Source organism: Phocoena sinus, chromosome 11, assembly GCF_008692025.1.
Source record: "Phocoena sinus isolate mPhoSin1 chromosome 11, mPhoSin1.pri, whole genome shotgun sequence".
Taxonomy (NCBI): domain Eukaryota; kingdom Metazoa; phylum Chordata; class Mammalia; order Artiodactyla; family Phocoenidae; genus Phocoena; species Phocoena sinus.
Window position 1 is genome coordinate 3,591,328 of NC_045773.1, and position 11,565 is coordinate 3,602,892.

The 11,565-nt window shown below is 47.9% G+C and overlaps 1 protein-coding gene across 1 annotated transcript in view; it reads left to right on the plus strand.

Annotated features, from left to right (window-relative positions):
* C11H3orf20 (chromosome 11 C3orf20 homolog) overlaps window positions 1-10,078 on the plus strand; it is a 32,921-nt gene extending 22,843 nt beyond the window's left edge. The window contains 3 exon segments of the mRNA XM_032647963.1: window positions 3,166-3,297; window positions 8,968-9,091; window positions 9,683-10,078. Of these exon segments, the coding sequence (XP_032503854.1) occupies window positions 3,166-3,297; window positions 8,968-9,091; window positions 9,683-10,044 (618 nt within the window). The 3' untranslated portion in view covers window positions 10,045-10,078.
* Window positions 10,079-11,565: the final 1,487 nt, after the last annotated feature.

Here is an 11,565-nt window from a genome sequence, read left to right on the forward strand (position 1 = left end):
CCATAGTTTCTGATGAGAAGTTTGTAGTTATTCAAATCATTGTTCATTTTCTCTCATTCCTTTCAAGATTTTCTCTTTTAGTTTTCTAAGTTTGACTATGATGTGTCTGCGTGTGGTTGTCTTCATATAAATTCTGTGTGGGGTTTACTGAGCTACTTTAATCTGTAAATTCACATCCTTCAACAAATTTGGGGAGTCTTCTGCCATTGTTTTAGGGGAAGAATGCACTCCAGTCTCCTTCCTTTTCTTCTGAGACTCCAATTACATGTATTTTAGACCTTTTATGTTGTCCCAAAGGTCCCTGAGTCTCTGTTCTTTTTGTTGTTGTCCAATATTTTTCTGTTTACTTTTCAGATTGGATAATTTACATGGATCTATCTCCAAATTCACTGACTTTATTCTGTCATTTCCATTCTGCTGTTATGCTAATCCTGTGATGTTTAAAAATTCCAGATATTTATTTTCAACTCTATGATTTCTGTTTAGTTGTTTTTTATATTTTTTGTTTCTCTGCTGAGATTTCCTAATTTTTCTTTCATTACAAATATATTTTCCTTTGCCTCATTGAGCATAGTTATGTTAGCTGCTATAAAGCCTTGTCTGGTAATTTCAACATCTGGGACATATCAGACAGGATTGGTTATTTGTTGCCTTGAGAACAGCTCACACTTCACTGGCTCTTCACACGTTGAGTTATTTTGGATTGCTGACATTGTGGATGTTATGTTTTAGAGTCTCTGAGTTCTGATGTATTTCTCTGAAGAGTGTTGATTTTTTTTGTTTTAACAGGCAATGGGCTTGTTTAGACTCATAATGCAAACTTTGTCTCACGCGCAGTGGGCAGCAGCTCAAATCTCAGTTCAGTCTTCTGTTTCCCTGGAAGTAAACTGCCTCGAGTTTTCACTGCTCACACATGGTTCAGGGATCAGCCAAAGCTGTGGACTGTTTAATCATAGCATTTGGGACTCTACTTCTCTGTCCCTTCTGTAATTCTCTCCTTACTTTTCTGTGACTGTAGTTGACCCCAGGTTTTCTCCTTTGGTTCTTTGGGCCAGAAAGAACTCATCCCATGTTGATCCTTTTAAGTTTTGACTCTTCGAAATCTGCCTGCTTTTGCTTACTCTTCTGAGCCTTTGGGTAGTTTTTTTTTGTATTTTTTCCAAGTTCTGTGGGAGGATCAGCCTGTTAGGACCTGACTCAGCTATAGTGGGAGTATAACCAGCTGGTTAGTTTTTAAGCTGAGGGCTGGTATGCTCCATCCAGCATTTATGTGGAAGGTTGACTGGAGAGGGAAAGATCAGCAGATGGGGCTAGTAGAAAGACTAGTTAAGGAGTTACTAGCCAGACTTGACATGATGGAGGGTATTAGTAATATTTTTTAAAGGGGCCATTTCAGTAAAATAAATTAGTGGCATTCAGAAATGGGCTGTAGGGGATAAATGAGAGGAGGAGGGAATTATAGATGACTCCACATGGAGTGTGTGTGTCTGGGTGGAAACAAAGCAGTTTCTGAGAGGCTCAGAGACCCATATGGTTTTTGATGTGCTAATTGGGCTCAGTGGACATCTCTCTCTGGACAGGGATCCTCACCTAGAACGAGAGATTGGGGATGATATGCACGTGATATACATGTGGCTCACAAACTCCCAGGAAGATGAGCAGTGGCTGAGTTCACAGAGCACCATCATTGGGACATTGGGAAGAGGAAGAGAAACCATCCAGGGGCCAAGATAATTAAAAACAGCTCTACCAAGCTAAGCCCTTTGCTTATTTTATCTGTGAAATCTGCTTAGTGCCCCAGAGAAAGATTCTGTTATTGTCCCCCGGCTCAGAGAAGCTAAGCAACCTGCCTCAAGTGTTCAACCACAGTGCTTGAGCTCCCAGCCACAGCTCACAGCTCTGTTCTACAGTCTCTAGAAGGAGAACTGGAGCAGGTAGTGTCTCTCTTAAGTGAGAGTGATCTACAAGTTTGAAGATGTCACACACTTGGCAGGAAGATGGTCATGGATCAGATGTTTTCAGAGTGTGGAAGGGGACTAGCATCCAGGCTGCAGAGAATGAGGAAGGGGCTGGGCTGGATGGTGAGGAAATTGAGTGTGGACCTCTGGACCAGCAAGTGGAATCCTAGAAGGAAATGGAAGGAGTGAAGATGGAGAGCACTTTCTTAGTTCCGAGGAGTTCTGGGGCACGTGTAGGTCAGGGGCTGTAGAGCTACAGACGCCCAGACCCTGGTGGGGCCTCTGTGCATAAATAACTCTCTGCACACCTGAACCACCCAGGGCCTTACGTGAGTGTTGCTCTGCCACATCCTGACAATATCTGCTCGTGTTTGGTGTGGGCCTTTGTGATTTAGAAAGCCACTTCCATAATCTTTATCTTATTTGAACCTAACATGAGCATTTTGACTCTGATATTGAAGATTGGGAGCTTCAGGGAGGTCCAGTGGCTTGCTAACCAGAGGCAGACCTGGGACTCACTCCAGGCCACAGAGTTCTTAGTGAGGAGTGAGTTGCTATAAGGGCAACTCACCCTCCCTGTGTTCTTCTCTGGGACTTTTACCTAGGAAATCCCACCATTTTGGAAGTGATGAAGAAGGGTGGCCCCTCCTCAGGGGAGGAGTGGTGACACATTTGGTGACTGCAGGAGAGGGAAATGAGCATGTGTGGCACGGCCCTGGCTAGGTTCCCTTTTGCCATCTGCCCACCCACCTGCAGAGGGGTGAGTTCTGGTCCCCCTGCCAAGGTAGCTCTGCGTGCTTTCCTAGTCAGACCTGGTGCCTGGGTGGACCCAGCATCAGATTCAGGGACAGTGTTGGCTTCTGACTCCTATCCAACTCTACCAGAGCGAAAGCTGACTCGCCTGTTGGATCCCTGTGTCTCCTTCACAGTTGGTTATAGGTTTGGGTTGGAAAGGGAAAGGGCAGGGGTAAAGAACCATCATTATTTTTTCTGCTTATCCCTCAAAGAAAACTTGGAATTCTTATGTGTTCTCCCTGAAAACAGGATTCTAGCATAATAACCAGAAAAATCTTACAGCTCTCTTAGGCCCAAGCCAAGAGGGGTTTTGTGTTTTGTGGTTTTCTGTTGTCCCACTTACCCGGTCAGGAACGGGTAGGTGGGACAACAGAAGCAGGGATCCACTGAGTCCTGGTTTCTTCGTCCACAGGTGAATGAGCAGATGAAGCTGATGGTGCTAGGACAGGATTCTATCATGGCCACCTTTACCTCCCTGAATGAGACAGTAACACTCCCCATATCGGCCAACGGCTGTCCTCATGGGACATCGCACAATAAACGGGTAAGGCACACAGACCAGTCACCCAGGCCTGACCCCAGAGTGTTTCAACATGGATTGTCACTTTGGAATGCCTTTGTTCTTCCTGCCTCCCCGACCCATACAAGGCCCCACCTCTTTACCTGTCTAATGGACTTGTACTCATCGTTCACTGTCTGACTTTAGTACCACCTTCTCTGTGAAACTTCTATCAAGAGTCTTTCAGGGGCTTCCCTGGTGGCGCAGTGGTTGAGAGTCTGCCTGCCGATGCAGGGGACACGGGTTCGTGCCGCGGTCTGGGAAGATCCCACGTGCCGCGGAGCGGCTGGGCCTGTGAGCCATGGCCACTGAGCCTGCGCGTCCAGAGCCTGTGCTCTGCAATGGGAGAGGCCACAACAGTGAGAGGCCCACGTACTGCAAAAAAAAAAAAAAAAAAAAAAAACTGTATTGGCTCAGTAAACTGAAAAGTCAGTCTGTAGATAGGCAGCATCAGGCATGGCTGGATCCAGGCCCTCAAAGGATTCCATCAGATCTTCCCATCTCTTGGCTCTGCCTTCCTCTTTGTTGGCTCTATTTCCAAGGAGTTTCTCTTATTATGGTGACAAGATGGTCATGAGCCTCTCCAGGCTTATTGTTCTACCAGCTTTGGTCTCCCCAGGAAAAAGAGGACTTCTCTTTGCTAAGCACTTCAGTAGAGGTGCCAACACCAACATCATTGGCTCCATCTACTTCCTGCACCTGAAATGTTCTCTGTGGTGAGGTATGTGTGTTGCTCTTACTAGCCAGGCTCGAGTAGTCATGTCCATCCCGAGCCGAGGGGTGTGATCAGCCCCAGGTATACCACTCGGGCAAACGATTAGGCAGGAGTGTGTTCCATAAAGGAAAATCACGGTGCTGTTACCAGAAAAGGGAGATATGATGCCGGATAGAGTAACTGCCCATGTATTGATGACCCTCTCCACCACCCCCTTTCCCATCCCAGGTAGAGTCTGCCTGTCCCCTTGCTCAGCCCTCCCAGCAGTGACTCACCTCCATTCCAACACTGCTTTATTTTACAAGCCAGCCTTCTCTACCAAAGTGGGAATTCCCTGTGATTCCTACAGGTACTGTTGCCCGGAAGCACAGGGACTGCTTCAAATGAAGCACTTGCTAAGGGGGTAGGTGAGCCAATGTTGGAGTCTGGAAACTCAGTTCTTCATTCACTGGGTCTTTGTGGATCCTACTGTGTGCCTGGTCCAGAGTCAACATTGTGGAAAGAGATGGAGAGGATGAGGGGACAAAGTCCCTGATCCCTGAGGAGTTTATAGTCTGGAAGATAATAGTTGACATTCACCATGAGACTGGGGTGGCCATGGGCTCCTTGGTGGCACTGACTGCTGGCATTACACACAGGGGATTGGCTCACTCAAGAAGCCTCCTTGGAGTGGGAGCCAGGGGGACCACACCTCCCAGTCTTCCCGGGGCCAGTCCCGGTTTACGCCTATCAGCCCAGGAGTTATTAGTAGCATCCCTTTCACTCTTAGAAGTGTCCCAGTTTGGCTGATAAATTATAGTCACTCTGAAGGAGGCGTTTGCACTGTGAGGGCATTTGCCACTACATGCCAACAGGCTCGCAGGGCTGACAGAGCCCATAGGAGCAGCCAGCCCCACGTCTCCCCTTTACACGGGGACACGCGAGGCTGGCATTTGTTGGAGACCCATGTTATCTAAACAAGACACAGAGAACACCTGTGTTTTTCCTGGAGGGAAGCGTTGCACCTGTTTTTTTCACTGCTCTTACATTTCAGCAGCATTTCAACTTCATTAGTTGATTAGCTAATTCAATAAACATGTATTAGCGGGCTTCCCTGGTGGCGCAGTGGTTGAGAGTCCGTCTGCCTGCCGATGCAGGGGACATGGGTTCATGCCCTGGTCCGGGAAGATCCCACATGCCGCGGAGCAGCTGGGCCCGTGAGCCATGGCCGCTGAGGCTGCGCATCCAGAGCCTGGGCTCTGGAACGGGAGAGGCCACAACAGCGAGAGGCCCGCGTACCGCAAAAAAAAACACCCCAAAACATGTATTAGCACCTGCCGTGTGCCGGATTGGCTGCTGAGGATGTCGAAGTGAAAGAAGCCTCACTCCCTCTAGTCTCTGAAATACTCTCACTCTAATGGAAGGGGCAAAAGCATCAACACAGGTTTGTGGTCCAGCTTGACTGGTGTGGTGTGTGGGAGAGAGGGGCGCTGAGGGAGCTGGTGGGTTCGTTAAAGGGATCTCATTGAGCACCCAGGAAACTCAGACGCCAGTGACTTCAGCCTACATTCCTCATGCCAAAGAGCAAAACAACGCCAGGATTTTGAGTTCATCAGGGCTGAGATGACTGCTGATTGATGAGTCCATTCCGTCAATTTGTATGACAATGAGTCCATTCTGTCAATTTGTATTTTAAAAAAACGTGCATTTACTTATCAAAGGCAATAGATAATAGAAAAATTTTTGTTCACATAAAATTGCAGTAATGTTTTGTTTTTCTGGCAACCTCTTGTCTGGTAATCTCTGAAATTTGGAACATGGCTAAGAACCAGGACGTAAGCAGTTGAAGGCCCCCATGAACAGCTGAGAGAAATCACTCTAAGTTCCATGTACCGAACATGTCCTCTTGGCCTACGAAAGCCCCTCAGTCATTCACATCTTATGTTTTCTTAGCTAAATGCAGCCTTAGAGAGCTAGAATCAGAGGTCCAGAGCTGTGCTGTCCAATATGGTAGCCAGGAGTCACAAATGGCTATTGAGCACTTGAAATGTGACAATTCCAGGCTGAGATGGGCTGGAAGTGAAAGCACACGCTGCATTTCAAAGACTTAGTATGAAAAGAGAATGTAGCATTTCTTATTGATCATTTATTTTGATTACATGTTGCAATAATCATATTTTTGATGTATTGGGTTAGATAAATATGTTGTTAGAATTAATTTCATCTTCTGAGAATGTTTTTATCTATTTATTTATTTTTGACTGCGTTGGGCTTTGTTGCTGTGCTCAGGCTTTCTCTAGTTGTGGTGAGCGGGGGCTATACTTTGTTGCAGTGCACGGGCTTCTCATTGCAGTGGCTTCCCTTGCTGTGGAGCACTGGCTCCAGGTGCACGGGCTTCAGTAGCTGTGGCTCACGGACTCTAGAGTGCAGGCTCAGTAGTTGTGGCTCACGGGCTCTAGAGTGCTGGCTCAGTAGTTGCTGTGCGCGGGCTTAGTTGTTCCACGACATGTGGGATCTTCCCAGACCAGGGCTCAAACCTGTGTCCCCTACATTGACAGGCGGATTCTTAACCACTGCGCCACCAGGGAAGTTCCCTGAGAATGTTTTTTTGTTTGTTTGTTTCTTTTTTTGCAGTACGTGGGCCTCTCACTGTTGTGGCCTCTCCCGTTGCGGAGCACAGGCTCCGGACGCACAGGCTCAGCAGCCGTGGCTCACGGGCCTAGCCGCTCCGCGGCATGTGGGATCTTCCCGGACCGGGGCATGAACCCATGTCCCCTGCATCGGCAGGTGGACTCTGAACCGCTGCGCCACCAGGGAAGCCTGAGAATGTTTTTAATGTGGCTTCAGGAATGTTCAAAGGCACACTTGCAGTTCGCATTATATTTTTAGTGAACAGTGGGAATCTAAAGGTGGAGTCCTCATTAAGGGAAGCTTGCAGAGGCTGACAGTGTGGAAGGAGGCTGGAAGTTATCTATTAAAAAGAACATTGTAACTCAAAAAGCATAACCATCTTGGAGACATCTAGCGTAGGGATAAAGAGACAAATACATTAAAACAGCTTCTGAAAACCACCGCATTCTAGAGGATAGTTGTTGATGTTGAGCAAGGAGACTGACTTGCCCCAGAGCATCCTCGTCTTAACCTCTTCTGTTTGAGAGAGCAGGGTGGTGTACTGTATATTACAACCTTCTGACTAGATAAACGACAACAAATGAAGACTTATTGTGGGTAACAGGATTTCCAAATGTTGACCCTAGCTTCTAGGTTAAGCATCTTGGAATATTTTTATGTGAAATCTCAAGGCTGGCAGAGAGCCTCAGCTAGGAGGTGGCCTCAGGCCTTCCCTTTCCTTGCTGGGCCTCAGTTTCCCAATTTGTATAGTGATGTGTAAAGGCCCACCCAGCTATCCCACACTTCTCTCCTGGGACTTTAAAAATCCATTCAACTGCAATCGTGTGTGTGTGTGTGTGTGTGTGTGTGTGTGTGTGTGTGTGTGTGTGTGTGTGTTTGGAGCTGGTTGTCACCCACTCATCAGCAAACCTGTGGCCATCTAGGAAAGCTGAGGGGTGGGAGTAGGGTGGTCTCTTCCCTCACACTCCCTGTCAGTGGAAAACTTGTTAAACCCATCACCCTGGAAGGAACCACCCATCAGAGCGATAGGCAGAATGGCAACCCCAGCTTTTATAGCCCTGCGGCCAGGCTCCTCACTAAATTTTCTATCAAGACAGCGCTTTGGAAGCGAGGAAACGCCTCAATTTAAATGCTTTATTAGCCCAGTGCTGCCTCAGATCCTTTTGGGAAGCAAGACTGGGTATAAATTATAAATAAATAAATAAAATTAGCCCAGAGGCAGAGGTTGGGGCCAAGAAACAGAAGGATGGTTGAGGCTTTGCTATTAATTGGAGCATCGTTTACAGAAGCCCTGCCTACTTGACAAAGAGGGATACGTGGCTGACTTTATCGCTCTTCAGAAAGTCTGTCCACCACTCACCCTGCTCTCTCCACCTGAGGCTTCAATTCTGCAGAGGAAAAATTATTTCACACCTCCTCTGTGTGAAGTGGGAGATAATAGACTGCATGGACCCTGCCTTCAGGGCTGACGAAGTTTAGGGATAAAGAAAGTAAAAAGTGACCAGAACCCAGGGCAAGAAGGACAGGAATGAGCAGATGTGCAAGCTCAATGTGGGGAGTGATTGCTGGTAGCTTAGCAAGTCTGTAACGCCTTCTTGAAGAAAATGTCTCACCCTGATTGCCATTAACTCCAGAATCTGAACTAGTTCCGCCCCGGGCAGAGGCAGAGGTTGAACTGCAGGGCGGCCTCATTGTCCCATAGGAGCTCCGGAGCCAGTGTGGCCCTTCGGAGTAATCCTGAACTGAGGCCGGAGGCCTGGGCCTTGGTGCCCATGGGAACCAGTCAATCTGTGTAACCGTGGCCTAGGGCAGTCTCTCAGCAGAGAGCGGCCAGCAGGGTGAAGAGCGTTCTGTGGGTCGTGCGATAGAGGGAGACAGGCAGCAAACGTCCAGAGAGGCGTTTGTCCATCCAGTTATTCATAGTGCAACAAGCATTAATTGAGTGCCTTCTGTGCGATGGGCACTTGGACACAAAGGAGACCAAAACCCGATCCTTGTCCTCTAGGAGCTCAGAGTCTGGCTGGGGAGACAGGCTCCCACGCAACTGATCACTTCACAAAGGGCTAACCTCTGTCTTCAGGCTGCATAGAGAAAGTGGTGAGGGTCCAAGGCAAGGAACAGTTCTGCCCAGTGCAACCAACCTCCCTAGGGGGGGACGTTTGAGGTGGGTTGGGTCAGTGTGTGCGGATTCACTGGGCTGAGGGGAGAGAGGTGGGTCCCAGGCAGGAGTGGCACATCCTCTAAGCCAGGGCTTAGCCTTGTGGTCACGGCTGGGCAGACGGCTCCTGGCGGGGCAGGTGACAATGCCCTTCCCCTCGGCCTTTCCCCAGATGACCCACAGAATCAGCAGCATGGATGAAAAGATGTCTAAGATGAGTCGGGCCCTGGCAGAGATCAAGAGGCGGTTTCAGAAGACAGTGTCCCAGTTCATGAACTCCGTCCTGCTGGCGGCAGGTAAGGAGACTATATAGTACAATTATAAATCTTACTACCTAGCGTTATAAATATTTCTTTGTTTTCCCATCCCCGCCCCCCACTCCTGCTTGGAGTTCCCAGAGGCAGGGAACTCCTGTATGGGGTCATCTTTATGACCAGTGCCCAACATTTAGTAAATGTTTGGTAAGTGAATAAAGAAATGAGAGGCCCTTGGCCAGTCTAGCAGAGAAAGCAAAAGAAAAATACAACAAAGAACATAGATGGAAATGACTTAAGTCTGGAGGCACAGGGAACAACATGGATGCATAGTGTACCCAGCCTCTACATTGAGTGCTATAAAGGACACAAAGCTGAATGAAACACAGGCCCGTGGGGGAGGACGGATCAAAGCTGGGTCTTGACAGATGGCCAGAACTGAGATTGATTTGTTCTTCCATTCAGCTAGCACTTACTGATCCACTAGCTGCACTAGGGTGGGAGCACTGGGCCAGACAACGGGAGGCAGCAGACTGCGAGAGTAATGGCCTGGAGGGGGAGCTGTGCAGTCTCACAGCAGGGCATGGCGGCCAGGCCACGCCGGGGAGTGACACCAGTGTCTTCTGTTCACAGGCTTGTTCACCGTAGGATATCCAGTAAAGGAAGAGGCAGAAATCATTCAGACCAGATTAAGGTCCGGGCCCTATCCTGAGCACGCCACCAAGCTGAGTTTATACTCAGGAGAAATCCTTTTATTACGATCTCAGTCAGCCCAACCCGAATCCTCAATTGGAGAGTCTTCGAAGGAGGAGCCTGTGTTGGCTCCTGTGATCACCACTCGGAAGAAGCGCATCAAGGTCCAGGCCAAGGCCACGGTCACACCCAGGTGGGCTTGGGCCTTCATTTCTTCTGGCTTCTGTGTGTCAGATGCTGAGATGGGTAGTAAACACGCGATGGTGAACAAAACAGATGAGGCCCCTCCCTCTTGGAGTTGAAATTTTAGGGGTGGGGAAAGATAGAAGATAAACATGTGAAGAGCTGAACTATTTTAGTTAGGGATAAGGCTGGGAAGAAAGCAGACCGGGGACATGGGTTAGAGCCGAGGCTGGCAAATTGCGGTCAGGGGCCAAATCTGGCCCCACTGCCTGCCTTTTTTATGCGTGAGCTAAAAGTCGTTTTTATGTTTTTAAATTTATTTATTTATTTATTTATTTTTGGCTGCATTGGGTCTTCATTGCTGTGCGTGGGCTTTCTCTGGTTGCTGCGAGCGGGGGCTACTCTTCATTGTGGTGAGCGGGCTTCTCATTGTGGTGGCTTCTCTTGTTGCGGAGCACGGGCTCTAGGCACGCAGGCTTCATTAGTTGTGGCACGTGGGCTCAATAGTCGTGGTTCACAGGCTTTAGAGCACAGGCTCAGTAGTTGTGGCTCACGGGCTTTAGAGCACAGGCTCAGTAGTTGTGGCTTGTGGGCTCTAGAACGCAGGCTCAGTAGTTGTGTCACATGGGCTTAGTTGCTCCTTGGCATGTGGGATCTTCCTGGACCAGGGCTCGGACCTGTGTCCGCTGCATTGGCAGGCAGATTCTTAACCACTGCACCACCAGGGAAGCCCATTTTTACGTGTTTAAATGCTTGGGAGGAAGAAAATCAAAAGACAGGTTTTTCGTGACATGTGAAATGATATGAAATTCAAATTCAGGATCCATAAGTAATGTTTCAATGGGGCACAACCATGCCCACTCATTTACGTGTTGTCTGTAGCTGCTTTCCTGCTAAGGTGGAAATTTTGAGTCATTGTGACCAAGACCACCTGGCCTGCAAAGACTAGAGTTTTTACTGTCTGGCCTTTTGTAGAAAATGCTGACTGACCCCAGGCATGGAGAGTGACTGGAAAGTGGGGTGGGGTGTGGTACACTCGGTAGACAGTCGGGGAAGCAGTTCTGAAGAGATATTTTAATGGAGGGCTGAAGGATTAGAAATAGGCACAAAGAAGGATCAGGAAGGATCATCAGGCAGAGGACAGAACAAGTACAAATACCTTGAGATAAGAACAAGTTTGGTATGTGTGAGGAAAAGTGAGAAGACCAGTGTGGAGCATTGTGAGGAAGGGGGAAGAGGGATGCAAATTGAGGACAGAAAGGTAGGCAGGAGCTGGATCAGGTAGCCTTGTGAGTGTTATAGAGGAAGCCGTTCTGTACCTGCAAGGCAGGCAGTGACATCATGTGATTCATGAGGTTTTTAGAAAACTGAAAAAAATGATAAGATATATATCTCTTGTGTTTTAACTTAAAAATTTTATAAAATATAGAAAATGAACAAATTCTAAGTTTATATAGCTCAACGTGTATCACAAATTGAACATACCCTATAGGCCCCAAGAAACAGAGCATTATCTATCTGCTCCTTAGACATTCTCTTTTGTCCCCTCCCTATCAATAATCCCACCCTCCTTCCCAACAGGATGATTTCTCACATCATAGATTTATATATTTTTAAACGATTTAAATAGAACTATTCAG